The sequence below is a fragment of the Gopherus flavomarginatus genome, chromosome 12 (genome assembly GCF_025201925.1).
Source record: "Gopherus flavomarginatus isolate rGopFla2 chromosome 12, rGopFla2.mat.asm, whole genome shotgun sequence".
NCBI lineage: Eukaryota > Metazoa > Chordata > Testudines > Testudinidae > Gopherus > Gopherus flavomarginatus.
In genome coordinates, this window is record NC_066628.1 from 51,655,425 (window position 1) to 51,679,416 (window position 23,992).

The following is a 23,992-nucleotide window of genomic DNA, read 5'->3' on the forward strand; positions in this document are numbered from 1 at the left end:
TTCATTCATAAAACTTTACTTATGAAGTTACATTAATAAAGTGAACAATTAAAAACAATGTAATTCATCAGTTCTACATTGTCCCTCTTGGCTTCACAAAACAGCTGCTTCTTCCCTGCTGCCTCCCCAGCCCATTGGGTAGGGGGGAGGAATTCAGTATTGGATTTGCCATCCTCCTTAGAAACAGCTGCTGGCCTCATTGGCCCCCACCCACTCACTTGCTTTTCACTCTGTTTTTCCTCTGCCCACCTCTGTCCCCAGCAATGCACAAACTGCTTTGCTTTGAGGAGTGAGCACTCCTTTGTCTGCATTTCTACTTGCAGAGGCAGGCTGCTCTTGCTACCCTAGTGTCATTGCTCCTTTATTAATCTTGCTTTTGTGGTAGTGCCCCATGGTGCTAGGCCCTGCACAAATAGTACCAGATACTCCCAATGGGCATGAGGAACAAACAGGAAGAACTGGAAGTCTTAGTCCATAAGCTAAGTTAAGACTTAACTGGCATCACAGAGCCTGGGTGGGATAAATCTCATGAGTGGAATATTAGAGAGAAGGACCAATAGGGGGAAAATGGAGGAGGTGGTGTATATATTGCCTTGCTTGGAGGTGAAAAGCAGATCAGCTGAAATCCCTTTTGTAAAAATAAAAGGGAGGAAAAATAGGGGTGACAAAGGATGGACCTACTGTAGCAGCAGTGCTCAGCTAGGGGGTCTAAGGCCCCCTGGGGAGCTGTCAGCAGGTTTTAGGGGGTCCTCCAAGCAGGGCTGGCATTAGACTCAGTGGGACCCAGGCAGAAAGCCAAAGCCACGGGGCTAATGCTGAAGCCTGGGCAGCTTAGCTTTGCAGGGCCCCCTGTGGTGTGGGGCCCATGCAGTTGCCCTGACTTTTATATGCAGATAAACAATTGTCGTGACACAGGTAGGCCATTCAGTTTTTATAGCGTGTTGGGGGGGAGCCTCAGAAAGAAAAAGATTGAGAACCGCTGTACTCTAGCACACCAAATCAGGAAGAGGAGATGGCTGAGTCCTTTCTAGAACAAATGACAAATACCCCAAACCCAAGGCTGGGTAGTAATGAGGGACTTTAACCACCCAGAGACCTGCTGGAAAAGTAATACTGCACAATGCAAAATTTCCAGAAGTGTTAGAATGTGTAGGGACAACTTGTTTCAGAAAGTAGTAGTAGTACCCAGCTAGACGGCTGGTTCTGACTAATAGAGGAATTGGGAGCAAATCTGAAGATTGAAGGCAATTTGGGTGAAAGTGAACATGAAATGAGAGATTTCATGATTCTAAGGAAAGAGCAGAATATTGATAGTGGTCTTCAAAAAAGCAGACTAACAAACTCAGAGAACTGGGGGGTAAGGTCCCCTGGAAAGAAAATTCAAGAAAAAAAGTAGTTCTGGAAGTCTGAGGCACAAAGGAAAGAGGGGAAGAATAGTATGAGGCCAATATGGCTCCTCCAGGAACTCTTAATGACCCGAAAATCCCACAGAAAGTGGAAATGTGAATCCATTGCCCAGGAGGGGTACAACAGAATATAGCACAAGCAGGTAAGGACAAAATTGGAATGGGTAAGGCACACAATGAGTTACAGGTAGCAAGCCATCTAAAGGCAATAGGAAGAGATTCTCTAAAGAGATTAGGAGCAAAAGAAAGATATAGGACCATGTAGCCCCTCTACTTCAGTGGGGAAGGAGAGCTAATGATGAATCAAGAAGGCTGAGGTGTCTAGTGCCTATTTTGCTTCAATCTTCACTAAAAAGATTAATTATGACCAGATACTTGCTGCAATTAACATGGGGGAAGAAACATGTTAAAGAATATTTAGATTATTCAAGTCATCTTGTAAGGTTGGTGCACAACTAGCTGAAAACTTGTACTCAGATTTAGCAGAATTGGACAGCAAACTACGGTTGTCAACTGGGAGGACATATCTAGCAGGATCCTGCAAGGGTCTGCCTTGGGCCTGGTACTATTCAATATTTTCATTAATGATGCAGATTAGGGTGACCAGATAGCAAGTGTGAAAATTTGAGTGGGGATGGGGGGGGGGGTAATAGGAGCCTATATAAGAAAAAGCCTCCAAAATTGGGACTGTCCCTATAAAATCAGGACATCTGGTCACCCTAATGTAGATAATAGAGGGGCAAGTATACTTATAACACTTGCAGGTGACACCAAGCTCCAAGGGGTTGCAAGCATGCTGGAGGACAGGATTTGAATTCAAATGACGTTGACAAATTGATCAGAAATCAACAAAATGAAATTCAAAGCCAAGTGCAAAGTACTAAACTTAGGAAGGAAAAACCAGCTACAAAACGGGGGAAAGCTGGATAGAGCCACTGAAAAGGATCTGGGGTTATAGTAGATCCCAAATTGAGTACGAGCCAATGTGATGCAGTTGGGGGGGAAAAGGCTAACCTCATTCTGAGGAGCACTGTAATTGTCCTGATCTACTCAGCACTGGTGAGGCATCAAATGGAGTGTTGTGTCCAGTGCTGGGTGCCAAACTTAAGGAATTATATGGACAAATTGGAGAGTGTCCCCAGAAGAGCAACAAAAGGGTTTAGAAAACCTGACCTATGGGGAAAGGTTAAAAAACGGGGCCTGTTTAGTCTGGAGAAAAGATGATGGAGGGATCTGATAGTCTCAAATCTGTTAAGAGCTTTCTATCCTTCCTCTGCAGTTCAAATTGTATCATCTCAAGCTTTCACGCTGCCCCAATGATTTGAGAATGGCGATGTCAGTTGTTCAGAGACTAGAAGAATCCCCTCTCCTATACACGTCCTCAGCTTCTCTTGTTTTATTTTCCATCTATTCATTCAGTTCTGCTGGCTGAGCTTTTATCTTCCATGTCTCATTCACAGAGTCTTGTTGCAGAATTGTTCTTGTACTGATGTCTCATTCTAGCTGAATTCTCTTCTTTAATTTTTTCCTCTCTTCAACAATTTCCATGTATTCTTCTCTCTCAGTTCTTTTCACTCCTGCTGTCGGCCTGGCTGCACCCACACTTGCTGCTTTTAGAAATGGCCTTTGCTCTTCCCTATCGTCCAGCACTATCTTTAATTCTTCAGCTCTGTGGCTGGGCTGTAGCTTGAAATGAGCCTTCACTGCTGTACCTGGGGGCCAGCTCTGTGCTGGCAGAAGAGCCGCTATTTCTTCATGCGTGGGGCTCTCTGTCTGCTGTAGGGTGAACACTTAGTTGCTGGGCTGGGCTGGACTGGGTGGGTGCCTATGCCATAACTACCTGGCTGAGTCTGCCTAGCTCCACTGGTGCAGCTTTCTCCCTCCAGTCATGCTGCTGAAAAGGACCACGGAGAAGCTCGTGCTGGTGCCACACCTGATGTCTGGTAGTTGATAAACCCTGTAACTGGAAAGTGGCACTTTAAACGGGAGGCTTCTAGAGCCTTTTGGCCATCTGGGTACAAGCCCCCAGCACCCCAAAGCCTTCAGACAAAATGAATTCAGCTCACAGTACTCCAGGGAGACAGGTTGGGGCTGAACATTATCCACACTATAGGGGTGAGGAAAGAGAGGCAGTGATGAAATGACCTGAGATCATATGAAGAGTCAGGTGGATCTGGGAATGGAACCCAGGAGTCCTGGCTCCCCCCATCCCTAGACCCCCCCAGAGCTGGGGAGAAAACCCAGGAGTCCTGGCTCCCCCCATCCCTAGACCCCCCCAGAGCTGGGGAGAGAACCCAGGAGTCCTGCCTCCCCCAATCCCTAGACCCCCCTCCTCTCCCAGAGCTGGGGAGAGAACCCAGGAGTCCTGGCTCTCCCACATCCCTAGACCCCCCATAGCTGGGGAAAGAACCCAGGAGTCCTGGCTCCCCCCATCCCTAGACCCCCCCCCCCCAGAGCTGGGGAGAGAACCCAGGAGTCCTGGCTCTCCCACATCCCTAGACCCCCCATAGCTGGGGAAAGAACCCAGGAGTCCTGGCTCTCCCCATCCCTAGCCCCCCCCCCCAGAGCTGGGGAGAGAACCCAGGAGTCCTGGCTCTCCCCATCCCTAGACCCCCCCCCCAGAGCTGGGGAGAGAATCCAGGAGTCCTGGCTCTCCCCATCCCTAGACCCCCCCCAGAGCTGGGGAGAGAACCCAGGAGTCCTGGCTCCCCCCATCCCTAGACCCCGTCCCCCACCCCGTTGGGGAGAAAACCCAGGAGCCTGCGCACGCGCACACTCGCTCTCCCCGGCTCTCCGCCCCGCCCACCTGCGGTATCACGTGGTCCCAGCCCATGGCTGCTCCCAGCTCGGCTTCAGAGGCCGCGCCCAGCCGGTGAGCTCCGCCCCTAGGTGGGCGGGGTCGGGGAGGGAGCGAGCGCGGGGCCCGGCAGCCGGCAGAGGCAGCCGGGGGCGGCGGCGGGCAGCATGGAGGAGGAGAGCGTCTGCGGTGAGCGCGGGGCCCGGCAGGGGGCGCTGTGGGGACAGCTCCGCTGGGGCGGGGCTGGGGGTCACCTGTCCGCGGGGGCACTGCTAGAGCTGGGGGAAGTGGTGGGGCTGGGGCAGGGCAGTGCTGGGCTGGGGGAGGTGGGGTGGAGGGGCTGGGGCAGTGCTGGGGCTGGGGCAGTGCTAGGCTGTGGGGGGGAGGGGGCAGTGCCGGGGTGTTGGGGGGGGACACCTGCCTGGTGGGACACGGCTGGGGGGGCAGATGGGCTGGGGCAGTGCTAGGCTGTGGGGGGCAGGGGGACTGGGGGGCAGTGAGAGGGAGGGTGCCCCCCAGGTGAGGATCGCATTACTGGGCTTGGGAAGAGCGTTGTGTGGGGGGGACTGTAGGGCAGCTGCAGGAGCAGATGCTGTAGGCTGTTCTCTGTGGGTCACCCCTCCTGGGGGTGGGTGGCTGGGCAGGGCAGGGCTCTCTGTGTCTGAGGTCTGACGCTGCCACTCAACAGCTGGGCACATGGGCTCTCACCAGGCACCGGCTGCGTTCTCTCTCTGTGGCTGCATTTGATGCTTCTTGCTGTTTCCTGTTGCTGCAAGTGATCGCCTGGGTCCTTTCCTCTGGCAAAGTGCTAAGCATGGGGGCAGGCGCATAGTTCAGAGCTGTGCTTGGGTGGGATGTGGGCACTGCTAAAGCTGCTCCCCGGTTACCCCCGGCAGGCCGGTCACCCAGCTCTACTGGTGCTAAATCCTAAACTGCAGTTCTGGGTGCATGGAGCAGATGCCCTCAGTTCTGTGGCCGTGGGCTCTGGTCACAGAAATGGTTGTGTCTGATGGGCATGATCTGATATGCTGCTTAAACCCTGGCTAAGCTGAAAGGTGGGTCACGCAATGGGGAGTGAGAGGACCTGTCCCAGGGGACTTGGCTGTTTAAATGAGGAATGTGTAGCTTGCAGTGAGCTACAGACAGGGGGAGAACAGATGCCAAGATGGCCTGGGAGGGGTGGAGGTTGAGAATGAAAACACCTAGAATTGGTTGAGGAGAGGGAGGCTGGGGGTATAATCAATGTGCTCAGCCTATTGTGGATTTGGGTGTAATGTTCCTAGTAACCTGAACTACCAAGAGGTGTTTGGGCCTGAACTCTCCAAAGCTGTGAAATGCAGGATTTGAGCAGACAACTGCTCCCAGTGCTCCCCAGCAGGCTTGTATGTTGTGGGAGCTGATGATGTGCACTGACACCAGGTAGATGAGCTGCCATGCCTAGAGGTGCTTAGGTGAGGTGAGGATGGAGCAGCAGGGCTAACTGAGCAGCTTCTCTTTGCTTCAGTTGCCTGCTCACTTCACTTCTGGACAGGGTGTGCTGCTGTGAGCTTGCAGTTTTAATTCAAGTTTTCCTGGAGTACAGCCTGAGGGGGAAGGGGAAAACCCCCCTGGCTCTTTTCTAGTTAAAGGACTTGTTTTTAAAATCCAAATTCTCTCTTGGCTGGCATCTCTCTGCAACTTCCTTGCAGCAAGTCAGTGAATTAATATGTATGACCCAGTTATCAGCATGAACCCAACCTTCCCGCTAACAACTCCAACACAGACCTGCTTAAATTATCCTCTTACGCTGCTGCAACATCTTTCGTCCTACAGACTGCACCAGGATTTCTTAACCCTTTGGAGGCAATTGCACTTGGATATCTTTGGCCTTTTAGATTTGGGGGCATGGAGTGAGCTGGCTGGAGCTCTGTGATGATGATGGCTAGACTCCTCGGTTCACTTGGTTTGAGTGTTATGAAGTTCACATCTCGGGTAGCTTGGACTTCCCTGGTAAGTCACTGGGGCCTGGTGTTGATGTCCCAGGCCTTGCCTGAATGTGTTGATGGGGTCGCTGTTCTCAACTCCCTGTGTAGATGACTCTCTTGGTGGGAGTGGCTAGATATCAAACAGCTGTGTGTGCGCCTGTGTCTACACACCTGCTAGTGTTGCTTTTGTTCCTAACTCATTCAGGGAAATGGCTGCTGTGCTTGGAGTCTCATGCGGCTTCTGTTGTAGTCCTGGGTGCCTTGTCTGGTGAAAGCAAAATGGTGCTGACCTTATCCAGAGTGCACTGGAAGTGCGGGATTAGTGCTGCAGTGGTGGTCTCTTTCAGGCAAGTGGCAGGCTGCCCATCCTTGTTCTGAATGTTATTAGGATCTGTGAATTCTAACCAGGGCAGCGTTGCTGCTTACCATGTGCATGGAGAAGGACCCAGAGTTCTTGTTTGGCTGGTGCAGCTGCATGCACAGGGAGTTACCTGTGCTGCTGGTGACTGCCAGTGGCTCTCAGGAGGCAGCTGATGGAAGACCCCAGTGTTCATGGGACAGTGCCCCCATGCACCCCAAAACTGCTCAGGGATTCTTGCACCCCAAGTGCCCCACTGGGACTGTGGCGGTGACCCCATCGGATGTGTTCTGTATTCAGAAGCTCCGGAGTCTTGCTCCGAGACTGACTTTCCTCCTGGTTTCTGTGCCTGGGAGGTGACCTGGAGGTTGAGGAATTCTGCCTCAATGCACCATCCCCAGGGGCATGTAATGACTTTCTGAGCATAGACTAGGCTGTGCCAGCGGGCTGTGGAGAGGAGCAGGACTGAGCATGCTCTGCCTGCCCTCTGCGGGCTGAGTAATCGACCAGTTCACATTACTGCTGCTCTGTAGCTTTTCTTTCTATCCATAGATCTGGGCAGAAACTCAGTCTGCCCTACAAAGCGTCCTGCCCATTCTAGCAGCTGTCAGGAACGTGCTAAGCCAGGCAGGGCTGAGTGATCTGTATTGCAGCAAGGGGCAGAGAGTCCATGGCCTGGCTAGTGTGTTCCAGTCCTGGGACATGGCAAGGCAGCAGGCAAGGTGTCCCCAACATGCTGATGGCATAGTGTGGCAGGGAAGGGGTTCTTGGCCTGTCTTTCCATGACTGGGTTTGTTCAGCAGATTTAACGTGAGCCTGCTGCTAACAAACAGGTGCCCTTATGGGACTGCTGGGTGCTGTTCTGTGCCAGCTGCTTACACTGCTTAAGAAATGCCCCCTTGGTTTATTTGCTTATAGGGAAGCCAACTAATCCAGGTTGTGCGTGTGAGGTGTGTCCATCTGCTAGGCCAGGGTGGGGGGTGAGCCAAGAGGTGTGCAAGGGTGTCGTACCCAGGGTTATAACTTCCAATCCACATGCAGTCTCTGGTCTGCAATGGAAGGAATTATCGAGGGAGGCTTTGGAGTGTGCATCTCGGCAGGTTTGACTGCTTCCTGGTATTACCACTCACAACGTGCTGTGCTGGGCTCTTGCAGGAGGGAAGGATGAGGAGACCCAAGAGATAGGGCTAAAATTAAGCTGCCTCTGATCTTTTTTGGCTGTCACTTCAGAGAGCGTCCTCCAGGGAGCAGTCTTAGCAGCACCTGCCCTGCTTCCACCCAGGCTATGTCTAGATTATCTGCATCATGTCCTGGGAACAGAGAGAGAAACTGCTGTTTGTGTTCATGAAACCAAGCCCACATCCTGTGCAGCTGCTGTTCACACCCCTTTGGTCTGTTACCCCACACGTGGGCCCGGCTGGCTTGTGTGTGCGTATCTCTCAGTTCCTTTTCTGTCATCTCAGGGTTGGGTCAGTGGCTCTCCCCTCTGCCCTAGCAGCTCTGGCTGGGGCTGGTGCTTCATGATATGATGACTGTCAGTTTCAGCATCACTGGTAGCTTCTGACTGGCTCTCAGAATAAACCAAGAAACCAGCCAAAATCTATACTTTTGAACATTACCAATAGGATATGTGATTTCAGGCTGGAGGAATGTAACTAGATCTCCCATCACTCTCACCTAGCTGTCCTTCTCTAAGGGCTCCCACCTGACCAGCCCTTTGTGCTATGAATCCTCTGTCCCAGTGCAGCCAGCACCGCCCGAAGTGAGCTCTGAGCTTGGCTGTGTCTGACACAGCGGAACAGTAGGTTTCAGATTGCCTTGTCACACAGATCTGATACAACTATAGCTTCCCGTCCCCTGGGCTTCAGGACTCCACTGCCTGCATCTTCCCTCACTGCTTCACCTGCTCTGCATTCAGCTGATGCTTCCGAATGCTAACTGAATTTAAACTCTCAGCCAATGCTCCGCAAAGCCTTCCAGGGTGGGAGCTGGGTTTGAATTTCATAGTGTCTGTTGAACTGAACTTCTTGCAAACAGCAGCTGCCAGACAGCACCCCCTTGCAGATGATCACTGCCACGTGCTGTGCACAACGTAATCACGCTCTAGGCAAATAAGAGACCTGGGCTAGGTAGTGCAACTGCCCAGCTCCTCCAGAACTAACCTCTGGCTGCAGGCTCTGTCACTTCTAATATAGCGAACACTTTACATTTAATTCCCAGCTCTCTCAGGGCCTTCCTTGGCCTCTGCAGCTGGACCCCTGGTACTTTAATGTCTCTGGGCAGGTTGGTCCAGGCCAGTACTTAATGGGCAATCTCCATGGTGCACCTTGGTGTTGGGGACAGTGGTGCTGGTGAGTCAGCAGGTGGTGATCTTCCTTGGGAGTTAGTACTCACCCTGTGGTGCTCCAGGGGCTGGTTTGGTAAGATGTGAAACTGAGATCCTGACTGACCCTTGCGGTGCTTACAGTGTGGTGAGAAGTTGCAAGGGGCCACAGACCTGGCCAAAAAAACCCTGTAAAAATCCAGCCAGGTTGCTGGCGGCCACGCTTTGCTGGTTTACCAAGGCGGCTACTCCCAGATGATGATAGACCACTATCCTGGGATATGTAGGAGTCCAGTTTTCTTGAGCCAGAGTTGTCTACCACAGCACCAGGGCCAAACTCCCATGGGCTAATTCTGTTCTGCCTTCCTAAGCTGCCCCAGCAATTCCAGGCCAGTATGAGGCTGCTCTCTTCCTGTTTGAAATCATTGTGCAGTATAGCAGAGAGCTGCCACATTGCATCCCAGAAGTGCCTGCATTTTGATGATGAGAGAGTTGATCCCCGTGTGTTTACATTTTGGTTTAGTTTGGTAAGCACTTGGATTTCTCGGGACATTTTCTTCTCTCTAGAGGCCCCTCAGCACAGGCACTAGCAAAGCAGCCTGTGGAGCTGGAGAGTACAGAGCCAGATTTTTCTTGTGGCAGGTGACAGGGTTTTGTGTGGCCAGAGGCTGAGCAGGGACACCTCATTGCACCAGAGCTTGCAGATTGGTTGCTAGCCTAGCCACCCAGTTTGGTAAGTGGCTCACCACAAGCTCTCTAGTCCACAGCTAGCTGAGGAGCCCAGCACCCTCGAGTTTTCTCTGCCGCCTGTGTCTGTCTCAAATGCGAGGTGGTTTGCAGCCTAAAGCTGGGACATCCCGGTCTGTCTGCTGTGCCAGCAGCTCTTTGTGCTGCTTGGCGAGTGAGTTAACATGGCAGGCTTAGTGCCAGGGCCCTTGTGGTAACCGGGCCCTCTGCTGTGGTGGAGACAGGCTGCACCTTTGCCTGGGGACACTTTTTTCACTAGGGCCCTCTTGTTCCTAAAGGATAGTGCAGGGCAGGAAGGGCCCCTCTCTGGCCAGGCAGGGATCTGTGTCCTGGCCCCTTGCGAGTGGAGTGATTCTGCTGATGCTGTACTTCTTCCTCACTGCACATGTGGTGTGTGACCTTCCCCCAGCTGCCTGCTCAGCAGAGAGCAAATCCCTGGGTCAGCAGCGGGTGGCATGGGTGTGTCTCTGGGACCATGCTGCACCGAGCAGGGCTGCCCCATTGAGAGAGCTCAGAGAAGTGAATCACATTCACTCAAGGACTCAGAGCTGAACCCCTGTGGTTTAGCTGGGCAACGGGGCTAACAGCAGGGAAAAGTCTGCAGGGGGTCCTGGCACCTGTGAACCCCACGGGCAGTGCCAGGTGTAAGTAACTAGGAACGTTGTTCTGCTGGCAGTTAATCGGGAAGCCTAGAGCTGTGCAGAGATGTCTCTCTATCTTTAAATCTAACTACATAATTGGGAGGAGAAGGAAATCAGGGCTGAGCAGTGGGTGCTGGGCTGGGGCATCGGAGAGCAGAGAGGACTCAGCAGGGCTGTTCTGCTGGATGCACTGACTTGTTGGCAGTAGGAGCCAGGACTGGCCCACAGCCTGTGGGTGCCAGGGCAATGGACGCTCCTGGCAGGGGATTGGCAGGTAGCTGTAGTCCTGCTGCACTCTGAGGTTAGTGACAGTTTGGGCTGGGGTGATGAAGGGATTTCTGTAAGAGGGGCTGGGGGTGGGGAGCCCAGGCCTGGGAGCAGGGTGACGCTGCAGGAGCTGATGGAGAATAATTCAAAGGCACTTCTTGCGCTGGGAAACCTGAGCCTTTTCCTGGAGGACAGCAGAGGTAGCAGCCCCACACCTCACTGAGGTGCAACGTTCCCATCCTTTCTGGGCTCTTCCCGGCAACCATGTGACTGCAGCTCTGTGCCAGGGTGTACAGCAGCAGCATGAAAGTCTGTTAAGGCCTCACCCACAAGCCCCAGCCAGCCACTGGGCATCCTCTGTAGCCAGCGATCCTGAGCAGGTTTAGCATTTCTCTAAGCTCTGCCGCAGGAGGCCTGCACCAGCGTGGGTCCTGTGTGCAGCCTGGCAGCCCTACCCCAAAGAGCTCCAGGGGAGTGGGACGTGCTGGAGGGGCAGGCTTGGAGCAGGAGCAATGGAGAGCCAGGGTTGTGAGAGAGGCCGCGGCGCATGGGGAGCGGGCATGCAGCCAGGGTGCCAGGTGGTGGACCCAGAGGGTGCCCATCAGTACAGCTTGGTTCTCCTTCAGCTGGCTTAGCGTCATCTCTTCTTAGCTCGGGCTGTGCTAGTTCTAGTGAAACAGGAAAACTCACCCAGGCTCCTTCCGTGCTGCTGGCTGGGGGTGAGCTGGGGCCAGGCACAGGGCTTGCTGGTGTCTCCCTTCAGCAGTGCCAGCCCCGCATCCACCCGAGTGCCGCTGGGGGACCCTGCACTGGCCATTCATAGCACCGAAGGGGGAGCAGGGGCCCAGTCATCCCTGAGCGGCCCGTGGCAGCTCTTGCTGATTAGCATGGAGTCATTCGAACTTGCTTCCCTGCTTAGGGAGCCCTGAGCAGCCCAGCAGCTCCAGCTTTTCTCCGCCCGCCCCCCGTGGGAGCCCATGCGGGCCAGGCAGCACTGCTACCTCAGCATTCTGCCGGTTAAAGCCATGGGTGCCACTGGGTGGCCAGAGTGCTGTGAGCCTCACCAGTGTATGTGGGCTTTTCGAGATCCTACCCAGCTTCCCGGACATGTGGAGAGCTGCCGGTCAGTGCCAGGCCTACTGCACTGCTGGACCTGCGACCCCCTCCCTGCCTGCAATGGGAGGGGCTCACCGGGGTTGCAGGCATTTCTAATCCCAGCTGCTGAGCCCCTGAATCGTCTGAGCCCCACTGAAATCTCAGCAGGGGCCCTGGGCATCTCCCAGCCTATGGAGAGTTTGCCATCTTCTCTCTCCCCTTCCAGCCCTGAGCTTCTGGAACCCTGAATCCGGGAAACCATGGCGTCTTCTCCCCCTATAAACTGATCACACAGCCGTAGCCGCCCAGCGCCCCAGCAGTGCCCTGCAGAGCTGAATCCTTCCCCAGGCCTGTGGCAGTCGCTGGCTGTGAGCACGTCATGGGCCAGGCGGGCCACAGCCAGGACCCTGGGATCTGGAGCAGCAGCACAGAGTTTTATTGGTTTAGATAAAACCCACTGTGCACATTGGCTCCTGCTGCTTACTGTGAATTAAAAGGTTTTCACTGTCTTGCACTTCCAGTGTCTCATGGGGTCCTGTACTGGGGGTTTTTATTCGGGTTTGTGGGAGAAGCCCATTAGCTGGATGTTTCTTCTAATAAAATCAACCATTGAAATAGCTGAGAGGTAAATCTAGCCTGTTATCTGTAGGATTCAGAGTTAACCACGTGCTGACTCCAGTGTGGCCAGTGCATGTCTCGTGGAGCTATCTTTTCAGGCTACCTACAGACTCAGACAGGCATCACTGCACCAACCTTGCTTGGGTCACATCCAAAGGGTTTGTCTGGACCTATCAAAGGCCAGACGTATCTTGTACAGTGGGTGCTTGCTTTCTGGAGCCAGGTTTTATAGCACGGTTAGAGGGGGAATGCAGGACATTGTTGGGCCAGGCCCGCTGGGGTTGGGGTGAAGTTCACATCAGTTTTCTTCCAAAATGCCTCAGGCCAGGACTTTTGCTCAGAGAAATGTTGGCAGGTGGGAAACGAGCTGGTGCCCAGTGCACAGGACACATCTCTCTGCCTTGGCTGAAGGAAGGAAGCTCGGGGTGTCTGTCTGTGAGGTACAAATCTGTCCTGATTTCATACCAGCTGGGAGCTTCCCTGGCACACAGGGATGTTCCTGCTGCAGCAGGATTTCCTCTGGTGGCTGACACTGGGCCTTGGTCAAGATGCTGAGAGGACTATGTACGCTCCATCGCTGGCCCGAGTATCGTGAGCACAGCGCAACTTCCTCTGTGCTTGGCTCCTTCCTCGGCTTGAGCGTTTGCCTTGGAGCTGCTGGTGATGCTCAGGGTCAAGGCTCAGCCATGTGGCAATGGCAGCACTGTCCACTGGGGAAGTGAAAGCATGTGGAAATCAGAAGGTCAGGCCTGTAAGCCAGGACAGCAGCATGCAGCCCACACTGCTGTTCCTGGGAACAGTCGTTTTCCCCGGGTCTGCACAATCAATTGCACCATTTGTCTCTTGCTAAGAGCCTCCCTGAAGGCCAAATTCCTGCCCCAAGTGCCCATGGGATGACCTACCAGAGGTTCCCCCACAGCTGGTGCTCCTTCCCCTCTGATGTCTCCGCCAGGGAGCTCCTGGCTGCCCCTTCCGCTCCTGACTCTTCCAGCTGGACTGCAGTGTGGTGGGCTGAGATCTCAGTTGCTTGGCGGATTCTGGGTGCAGGGGCAGCTCCGGGCCCCGGCCTTTGATTCAGAGCTGGTTGCTTAGTGCCTTGGTGCTGCAGCAGCTGGTTAGTTCTGAGGGGTGGCATCTGTCTGGACTGCCTAGGCTGCACCATGATGCTCCCGGCGGGCTCTGACAACAGAGCAGCAGCCAGCTCCGGTGTCTGGAGGGGGAAACGCACCCCACCCCATTGGTTGTCTCTTAGTGGCACATGTGGAACAGCAGCTGCAGGGGCCTGAGGGGCTCAGGTGTGGGCGAGGGGGACAGGTGGCCAGGGCTGCAAGGTGCTGAGGGCTTGGGACAAGAGGTGATGGTGAAGCATGCAGCATCTGTCTTTCCAGCTCTACTGCTGTCCAGCCTTCCAGCTTGGGCTGAAGCTCCTAGGCCTGGCCTCTGTGGCTGGGTCTGAGCTGCCTCGGGACTCTCCCAGCTGCACACTGCATGGGCTGTTCAACTCAGCTGTCCCAGGGCAAGATGCTCATGAGCGGAGGATTTACGTCGGGCATCACCCAGCCAGAGCCCAGGTCTAAATAGCAGGGAGGCACGTGTGGGGCATCGGGTTCAGAGGGGCTGGGCAGACATTCTCCCTCCCTCTGCCCATGCGAGATGCTCCAATCAGGCTGAGCCAGTGGGTCAGAGCCTGGGGAGCATCCTCCTCCTGCTGCAGCTGGTGCACGTCATGCTGTTGGCCGCCCTCGGTGGGGCTGGAGGGGAGCTCGCCACACCCTCCTCATGCTCTTCCCACCTCCATCACTTCAGCTTGTGTGCGTTGTAGTTTTTTATGCACCTTCCCTTTATGCAGTGGTGGTTGCTATGCAACCACCGGGCTCACTGGATGCTTAAGACTCTAAATACAGAAGGCAAAAACTGACCTAGAAATCCCCCCGCCCCCCTGGGGGCAGGAGGGGTGGTCTGGAGCTGATAGGCCGGGGCAACTAAGGGGAAGTTCCCCAACTAACTGTCCTTTAAGTGGCTTTGAGCACCCCCCAGCCGCGACTGCAGGAGCAGCAGCTGGGTTAGTTCTCAGGCGGGGAGCTGGGATTGGCTGGCCTCCTGTGCGTGGGCTTCCTCAGCTGGGAGCTTCCAGGTGCCAGATAATCAGTTCCTCCTGCTGGAGCCAGACCGGGGAACCCTCTGTCTGTCTGTCTCTCCCTCCCACTCCCTCCTTGGTGCTGCAGAGCCAGGGCTCTGGCCATCCCTTTTCTGGCAGGTGCGCTGTCTGGCCTGAAGTGGGCACCTGCTGGCCTGGCTGTTCCTGCCCACTGACATCGGAGTATGGGGACGGTCAGCGAGCTTTGTGCCTCGAGTTTCCAAGCCTTCCTGTGCCCCTCTGCAATCACCAAGGCAGGTATGCACTTTACCTTCCCCCTCTCCCTGTGCAAGGTGCAGGCAGCTGGGGGAGCAGGCAGGATCTCTGGCTCCTGGGAAGCCCTTAGCTGCCTGCTGCTCTGTGCCCTTGTGGCTCTCGCTGACCGTAGTGCATGGAGAGCTCACGTTCCCTTCGCTGCCTGTATGTGCTGCTGGATCCTGACCTTTTCCTGGGAGCTCCTGGCAGTGCTGCTGTGGTGCCAAGCTGTCCCTGCCAGGGGGGCATGGGGTCACCGGGGGGCTGGTATAGCTCCACTCCTGTCACATGGGTGCTGTGTGGCTGTGAGGAGGGTGCCAGGAGTCTGTGACTGCTGCAGCCCCTCAGAGGGTCTGGACAGGCCCAGGGTTCCTCCCAAGCAGCGCTCAGCATGTGTGCGCAGCGGTGGCATGGCCACTCCGTGCTGCCATCCTCGGGGGCCTCACCTCAGGATGGATCTGGCTGCTTCTCAGCCCCTGTGGGGGTGAGGCTGTTCTGCTGCCAGGCACGGGAATTATCACGAGTTTTGGAGGAACTGCTGGGTGAAGTGTCCTTGGCTAAGCCACAGAAACCAAATGCAGTGCAGTGCTGAGACTGCCTGTTTCCATTGCTCTTTCGCACGAAGCCTCTGGGGTAGCACGCAAAGAGAGTGCAGGCAACTCTTGGTCCCAGTTGCTGAAGTCTCCGGATTCTTGGTCTTGTCGTGGAGCGAGGGGGTGGGGAAGGATCTTGTAGGGCATTTGGCAGTGTCTGGCATCAGCTGTGTGGATGAGGGGTGGGGGACCGGGCTGTAAGAGGTGGCACTGTGTGCAGAGCTCCCATATACGGGGTGCATTTGATACGTCTCTAGGCTGGCCGTGGAGTACAAGGTGTACAGGAAATAGGCATGTCAGGGTCCTGCTTACTGCTGAGCTGTGGGGCATGCCTCAGCCTGGCTCTGACCTGCTTCCAACTGGGCCCATCTGGAACATTGTGGGGTCAGCTCTGTGCTATGTGTAGGGGACATAGTGCCTGCAATGGGCCACGCATCCCAGGACGCTGACTGTGGGCCAGAACAGACCTGCCTGCAAATTGGGCCCCATGCTGGCATCTCGTGGCCGTCATTCCCCTCTGCTGGTTCCCTAGGGCATAGCTGTACCTGGTGAGAGTCCCTGGGCCCGTCTGGGGCACAGACCTGAGAGTGGCATGAGTTTGAGGAGCCATCCCTGGGCTCCCCCTTCAGTGAGCGGGGGCAGGGACCAGCTGCTGAGGACGGCTCTCTGACCCCCTCGGATGTGTCCCCGTGTGCCTGCAGTGTCCAGCTGCTGGCCGCAGTGCTCCAGGTCAAGAAGAAAGAGTCAAGGGCCCACTGGGCATCAGTCTGCGATTCCACAAGGGGGCTGAGGAGGGAAGACAACAGCCCTGCTGCTGAGGGGCAGAGACGGCTCCCTGGGCAGCACTGGCTGCGCCGATGCCCACCCTCCTGGGAGCATTACTGATGCAGAGGTGTCTGCGGAGGCTGATTTCCCGTTCAGCTGGCCTGAAAGGGGCGCTCTAGCTGCTTGTCACTAGCTGGGAGCAATGGATCTGCCCCCTGCCTCCACCCCTCTCCTGTGCCAGAACCAGACAGGTGGAGGCTCCCTGCTCAGCCGCCAGTGTCTTGCAGTTTGCAGAGGACAGAGTGAGAGGTTATCAGACAGGAGCAGGGAGGCAGGTACATGCTAGGCACCAGCTGGGGGGGAGCAGGGGAGGGGGAGCATGGCTGACATGTGGGGCCCACAGTTCCCTGCCATCCCATCCCTCGGTTCCCCCCTATCCTGACCCACAGCCTCCTGGGCTTTCTGCAGCTCTGCCGGTACCCCCGAATCATCACCAAAGTTCACCTGTGTTTCCAGGCAGGTGTGTGCTGTGCCTGGCCATGACAGGCTAGATTCCTGTCCCTTCAGGCAGGTGGTGGTGGGGGTGGGGGTCTCCAGGGAGTCGGCTGGTGCTTTAAGCCCAGGTAGCTCCTTTGACTCTGTTTCCCACATCGGTCACTGCCAGGCTCCAGGTGAGGGCTGCTGCCTGGGGAGGCCTGCTTGTAAATGGGCCTAGCTGGGGTTCAGTGCAGGCATTGGAGGTGGGGGGCCAGGGCAGGGATCCCGCAGCTGCACTGCCATTCCTGCCCTTGTGTTGTTTGGGGAGATGCAGCTCATGTGATGGCCCCTCTGCTCTGCCCCAGTGGACAGAAGGGGGTTCTCGCTTGGAGGGAACTGGGGAGCCTGCAACCAGAGCGCTGAGTGAGCCAGTGTCCATGGTAACAGGTCTTCTGCTCAGCCGGGAGGCTGCGGGCAAAGAGCTGCTGCTTCTCCTTATCGGCCTGGGCAGGGACTCGGGCTGTGGGTGAAGAGGAGTGAGGGTGACTGAGGCCTGGCTGCCCATGTCTGGGGGTTACTCCATGTGGCAGCTGAGGAACCTGAGCCAGCCTGGCTGCAGGAGGGACCCAGGCAGTGTCTGGCTGCATGTCCCTGGTGCTGCCCCCATCCGCAGTGGGCCTCTGGCTGCACCCTGTGGGAATAGCTCACTGTGATGTAACCCTGGGACGTGCGCATCGCGCAGTGAAAACAGGATGTGGTGGCCCTGTGCCCGCAGTGCTGAGGCAGCAGGCAGAGGTGGGAGGCAGGGCAGGAAGTTCCCCTGCAATGGCTGGGAGACCTGAGTGCTCCTGAGCCGGCATCGAGGAGCAGCCAGTGGGGAGTGGGACTTCTGTGTGCTGGTGCCCGGCCTTGGCGCAGAGCAGCAGCTAAATCCTCCCTTTGCCACGTGTGGTCTTGGCCACCGAGCTCCCCGTTCCTCTGCACCCTCCTTGTCCCATGGCACTCCGAGACAGGTGCAGGCAGGACTCGCCCAGGTGTCTGGGGACTGGGAAGACCCTAGAAGATCATAGAATATCATGGTTGGAAGGAACCTCAGGAGGTCATCTAGTCCCACCCCCTGCTCAAAGCAGGACCAATCCCCAACTAAATCATCCCAGCCAGACCTTTGTCAAGCCAGACCTTAAAAACCTGTAAGGATTGTGATTCCACCACCTCCCTAGGGAACCCATTCCAGTGCTTCACCACCCTCCTAGTGAAGTAATTTTTCCTGCTATCCAGCCTAAACCTCCCCCACTGCAACTTGAGACCATTACTCCTTGTTCTGCTTGTCATCTGCTACCACTGAGAACAGTCTAGAGCCATCCTCTTTGGAACCCCCTTCAGGTAGTTGAAAGCAGCCGTCAAATCTCCCCTCATTCTTCTCTTCTGCAGACTAAACAATCCCAGTTCCCTCAGCCTCTCCTCATAAGTCATGTGCTCCAGCCCCCTAATCATTTTTGTTGCCCTCCGCTGGACTCTGTCCAATTTTTCCACATCCATCTTGTAGTGTGGGGCCCAAACTGGACACAGTATCCAGATGGGGCCTCACCAATGCTGAATAGAGGGGAATGATCATGTCCCTTGATCTGCTGGCAATGCCCCAATACAGCCCAAAATGCTGTTAGCCTTCTTGACATGCATCTGAGGAAGTGGGTATTCACCCACGAAAGCTCATGCTCCAAAACGTCTGTTAGTCTATAAGGTGCCGCAGGATTCTTTGCTGCTTTTACAGATCCAGACTAACACGGCTACCCCTCTGAGACTTGGCAACAAGGGCACACTGTTGACTCAAATCCAGCTTCTTGTCCACAGTAAACCCTAGGTCTTTTTCTGCAGATCTGCTGCCTAGCCACTCAGTCCCTAGTCTGTGGCAGTGAATGGGATTCTTCTGTCCTAAGTGCAGGACTCTGCACTTGTCCTTGTTGAATCTCATCAGGTTTATTTTGGCCCAATCCTCTAATTTGTCTAGGTCTCTCTGTATCCTATCCCTACCCTCCAGCAAATCTACCAGGGAAAGGAGAGGCCAAGCCCTGCTGCACTCCCTCCTGTCAGCCGCTCGCAGGGTGTCACAGGTTCAGTTCCACTCTCCCAACAAATGGCTCCCGCAAACCCTGTTGGCCCTGGCCAGTCCTAGCACTGCTTTTCAAGTCCTGCATTACCAAAAAGCAGGGCAGTGTTGTGCCCCCTGCGGAGGCCTGGGGCAATGTGCACCTAGGCTTGGTGTGAGGGAAGGGTTCTGAACCTGGCTTTGGGGGGCAGTGTCACAACCAGTGAGACCCCGGCTCACCGGGAGTGCTCCTGATGCAGCCTGTGCTTGGCCGGAGTCTTTGCCCTGTGAGCTGGGTTGGCCTTCTGTAGTATGAGTTGTCACGGAGTGTGGGGTAGTCCGGTCCTGCACCCCTCTTCCTGGGACTCACAGTGACTCTCAGCCAGACAGTAAAACAGAAGCTTTATTGGACCACAGGAATGCAGGTTACAGCAGAGCTTGTAGGCACAACCTGGACCCCTCAATCAAGTCCTTCTGGGGTTCAGGAACCTTAGTCCCCAGCTTGAGATTCCTTGAATTCCAACCACCCAGCCCAAAACCGAAACTGAACTTCCCCCAACTCCCTCCAGCCGGCCCCCTTCCTTTGTCCAGCTTCCCAGGCAAAGGTGCTGACACCGCTCCCCCCCATCTGGCTCAGGTTACAGATCTTGTCCCTCACCTAAAGACATCCCCAGCTCTCCCATCCCCGACACAGACAGTCCCTACTCCATCACATCTCTCCCCCCTTCGAGACTGAACTGAGCAGGGTCACTCTGCCCAGTGACCTGGGGAAGTTGAGGGCCCCCTCTCCGGGACAACGCATCCGCTGTCAGGTTGGCACTTCCCTTCACATGGACCACGTCCATGTCATAGTCCTGCAGGAGCAGGCTCCACCTCAGGAGCTTGGCGTTGGCTCCTTTCATCTGGTGCAGCCAGGTCAGGGGAGAGTGGTCGGTGTACACAGTGAAGTGTCGCCCAAAGAGATATGGCTCCAGCTTCTTAAGAGCCCACACCATGGCCAGGCATTCCTTCTCAATGGCTGTGTAGTTCTGCTCCCGGGGTAGCAACTTCTTACTCAGGTACATGATGGGGTGTCTCTCCCCCTTTTCATCCTCCTGCTTTAACACCGCCCCCAGTCCCATGTCTGAGGCATCAGTGAACACCATAAAGGGCTTGTCAAAATCTGGGTTTGCCAGAACTGGGCCACTAACCAGAGCCTCCTTCAGCGCCCGGAGAGCCTGCTGGCACTGCTCGGTCCACACCACCTTGTGTGGCTTCCCCTTCTTGCACAGCTCAGTGATGAGGGCGGCTATGGCGCTAAAGTGGGGCACGAACCTTTGATAGTACCCCGCCATCCCAATAAAGGCCTGGACCTGCTTTTTGGTTTGGGGGGCGGGCCAGTCTCTGATCACCTCCACCTTGGCTGGTTCCGGCTTCAGGCAGCCGCTCCCCACCCGATGGCCCAGGTAAGATACTTCAGCCATCCCCACCTTGCACTTCTCAGCCTTTACGGTTAACCCAGCCTCTTGGAGTCAGTCCAGCACTTGTTTAACCTGGGACACGTGGTCCTCCCAGGTCCGGCTAAAGACGCAGATGTCGTCAATATACGCCATGGCAAAACTCTCCATCCCCCTCAGTAGCTGATCTACCAGGCGCTGGAAGGTGGCCAGCTCTCCCTTGAGGCCAAAGGGCAGGGTCAGAAACTCGTAGAGCCCCAGAGGGGTGATGAAGGCCGATTTCAGCCTGGCCTCTGCGTCCAGCGGCACTTGCCAGTAGCCCTTGGTAAGATCCATGGTGGTGAGGTACCGAGCACATCCCAGCTTGTCTAGGAGCTCGTCAGGCCTGGGCATGGGGTAGGCATCAGATACGGTGATGGCACTGAGCTTTCAATAGTCCACACAGAACCAGATCGACCCATCCCTTTTGGGGACCAGCACCACTGGTGAGGCCCAAGGGCTGGAAGACAGCTGGATCACCCCCAAAGCCAGCATGTCCCTGACCTCTCTTTCGAGATCCTGGGCAGTTTTACCAGTGACCCGAAAAGGAGAGCATCTTATAGGGGGATGTGACCCGGTCTCCACCCGGTGGACAGTCAAATTAGTGCGTCCAGGCTGGTTGGAAAACAGCTGTCGGTAGAGATGCAGCACCTCTCTGATCTCAGTGTGCTGGGCCAGGGTCTGCTGATCAGAGAGGGGAATTGCCTCCAGGGGGGAACCAGCTTTTGTCCCAGGGAATAGATCCACGAAAGGGTCATCTCCCTGCTCCTCCCAATGTCCGCACACGGCCAACACCACATTCCCCCTGTCATAGTATGGCTTCATCATGTTCACATGGTACACCCGGTGGTGATGTGCCTGGTTAGACAGCTCCACCATATAGTTTACCTCATTTAGTTGCTTGACAACCTTGAAGGGCCTTTCCCAGGCAGCCTGGAGTTTGGTTTTCCTCACAGGGATGAGAACCATCACCTGATCCCCAGTGGCGAAGGCGCAGGCCTGTGCCGTGCGGTCATACCAGACCTTCTGCCTCCTCTGGGCTCAGGCCAGATTCTCCCTGGCCAGGCCCACAAGCTCGGCAAGTCTTTCCCGGAATGTCAGGACATACTCCACCACCAACTCTCCATCGGGAGTGGCCTTCCCCTCCCATTCATCCCTCATCAGGTCCGGGGGCCCCCTTACCCGCCTTCCATATAACAATTCGAAAGGTGAAAACCCAGTAGATTCCTGGGGTACCTCGCTGTACGTGAACAGCAGGTGAGGTAAGTACTTGTCCCAGTCCTGTGGGTGCTGGTTCATAAATGTTTTTAGCATCATCTTTAGCGTCCCGTTGAACCTTTCCACCAGCCCGTTGGACTGGGGGTGATACGCTGAGGCCCAGTTGTGCTGGACCCCACATTTCTGCCATAAGGACCGGAGCAGGGCCGACATGAAGTTGGACCCTGGTCCATTAAGACTTCCTTGGGGAACCCCACCCAGCTGAAAATTGTCAGCAGCGCATCTGCCACCGTGTCTGCTTCGATAGAGGACAAGGCCATCGCCTTGGGGTAGCTAGTGGCGAAATCTACCACCATCAGAATGTATTTCTTCCCCAACCGGGTTGCCTTGCTGAGAGGTCCCACTATGTCAATGGCCACCTTCTGGAAAGGTTCTTCTATGATGAGTAAAGGCCTCAAAGCCGCTTTCCCCTTGTCCCGGGCCTTCCTCACCCTCTGGCAGGGGTCACAGGATTGGCAGTACTCTCGGACATGGGTAAAGCCCCCAGGCCAGTAAAAGTTCTGTAGCAGCCTCTGCCTGGTGCGCCGGATTCCCTGGTGCCCTGCGAGAGGGATGTCATGGGCCAGGTACAGTAACTTGTGGCGAAATGTCTGGGGAACCACCAGCTGCCTCCTGATCCCCCATGACTCTACTTCCCTGGGGGGAGCCCATTCTCAGTACAGGAACCCCTTCTCCCACAGGAACCTCTCCTTACAACCTCTCCTCATGGACTGTACTGTACTGAAGTCAGCCAGGTCCCTTGGCCTCCGCAAGGAGGGATCTTTCTGCAACTTGGCCTGGAACTCAGCAGCTGGGACAGGGATGGGGACCTGCTCTCTCTTGTCGGCTGGGTCTGAGACCGCAGCCTCTCTGACCCGTGTCCCTGGGCGTTCCCTCCTCACCAGGTTAGGGTCCTGTGCCTCGGGCAGAGTACCTTCCCCATTGTCAGGGTGCAGCGCCCTGCGCCGACTCTGACTATGGGTCACTACCAGGGCACCTCAGGCATTGCTTGGCCAGATCTCCAGGTCCCCCCCCATTAACAGCTCCGTGGGCAAATGTGGGTGGCCCCCCCACTTCAGGTGTACCCTCGCCACGGGCATCTTGAATGGGGTCCCACCCACGCCCCTCAGGGTCAGGTAGGTGTCGGGCACCATCCGATCTGAGGCCACCACCTCAGGCCGGGCCAGCGTCACCTCTGCGCCTGTGTCCCAGTACCCAGTGACCTTCCTCCCATCTACCTCCAGGGGAACAAGGCACTCTCTCCAGAGGGGCAGCCCTGCACCCACCCTGTAAACCAAAAACTCAGAGCCTGGAGCATCCAGCCCCCCAGAGAAGCTGACCTGGGGCCCTCCTCCCTCCTTCGCAGGCAGTATGCGGCCAGCCCCCTTTCCTGCGAATGCTGCCCCTCGTCCAGCTGGGTCTCTACCAAGTTAACGCTGTGTGGGGTAGGTCTGCTCAGTCTGTCCTTGAGCCTGGGGCACTCGGACCATATGTGGCCCCTCTGGCCACATTGATAGCAGCTCATGTCCCTTTGGTCCTCTCGAACCAGTCAGTTGTCCCTAACGCTGGGCATTCCCCTTGGGAGGAGGGGGTTCTCCCTATTCCCCCTTTGGGAGGTCCCAGGATGACTCTCTCTCTCTCTGCATCGCGGTGGGCCTATTCCTTTGGGACTCCTCTCTGCCACCCCCTGTCCGGCTCTTCACAAACTCATCAGCCAGCCGTCCTGCATGTCGCGGGTTCTCTGGCTTTTGGTTCCTCAACCACAGCCTCAGGTCAGATGGGCACCACTCATACAGTTGCTCCAGTACCAGCAATTTAACCACGTCCCCCTTCGTCTGGGGCCCATCTGCCCACTTGCTGGCCTATCCCTCCATGCGGACGGCTAGCTGCAGATATGAGACCTCAGGGGTTTTATCCTGACTCCAGAACCTCTCCCGGTACATCTCAGGAGTCAGCTCAAACTCGCGCAGCAGGGCCTGCTTGAATAGTTCGTAGTTCCCTTTCTCCTCCTCTCCCAGCTGGCGATACAATACCATGGCCTTGGGGTCCAGTAAGGGGGTGAGAACCCGGAGCCCGTCCGCAGGACCTACTTGGTGCAGCTCGCAGGCCGTCTCAAAGGCATCCAGGAAGTCATCCATGTCCTCCCCCTCCTTACGCTGGGCCAGGATGCACTTCTCAAAGCTCCGCGCAGTCCTGGACCCCCCCTCACTCACCACATCCGGGGGCTCGCTGCCCCTCAGCCTCGCCAGTTCCACCTCATGATGACGCCGTCTCTTTCTCCTGCAGTTCCCGCTGTCTCACTTCATATTCTCTGTCGCTCAACGATCCTCCAGCTCTCTGTTTTAGCGCTCTCTCTCATTCCAGCTGCGCCGGGATGATCTCCTGCTGGCCGGGGGTGTCACGGTGCCCTCGGCATTCACTGGGCTCCTCCTCACCCTTCCCCTAGGCATAGGAATGGGGGGTCTCGGGAATCCCTCAGCTGCCGGCTGACCACTCCCAGCAGTGACAGACACTGGTTTATTGAACAGTAGGAACGAAGGATACAGCAGAGCTTGTAGGCACAACCTGGACCCCTCAATCAAGTCCTTCTGGGGTTCAGGAACCTTAGTCCTCAGCTTTAGATTCCTTGAATTCCAACCACCCAGCCCAAAACCGAAACGGAACTTCCCCCAACTCCCTCCAGCCGGCCCCCTTCCTTTGTCCAGCTTCCCTGGCAAAGTGCTGACACCCC

At 55.9% G+C, this 23,992-nt stretch overlaps 1 protein-coding gene across 4 annotated transcripts in view; it reads left to right on the forward strand.

Moving 5' to 3' along the window:
* The first annotated feature begins 4,312 nt into the window (after positions 1 to 4,312).
* The window catches only part of CYTH1 (cytohesin 1), a 45,005-nt gene continuing 25,325 nt past the window's right edge, over positions 4,313 to 23,992 (forward strand). Inside the window, exons 1-2 of one of the 4 annotated variants that reach the window (XM_050919997.1) lie at positions 4,323 to 4,392; positions 14,442 to 14,611. In XM_050919997.1, coding sequence (XP_050775954.1) covers positions 14,539 to 14,611 — 73 coding nt within the window. In that variant the 5' untranslated portion in view covers positions 4,323 to 4,392; positions 14,442 to 14,538. Of the gene's footprint in view, positions 4,393 to 6,021; positions 6,193 to 14,313; positions 14,612 to 23,992 lie in introns of those variants that run through there. The other 3 variants (XM_050920000.1, XM_050920001.1, XM_050919998.1) reach the window with 3 other exon arrangements.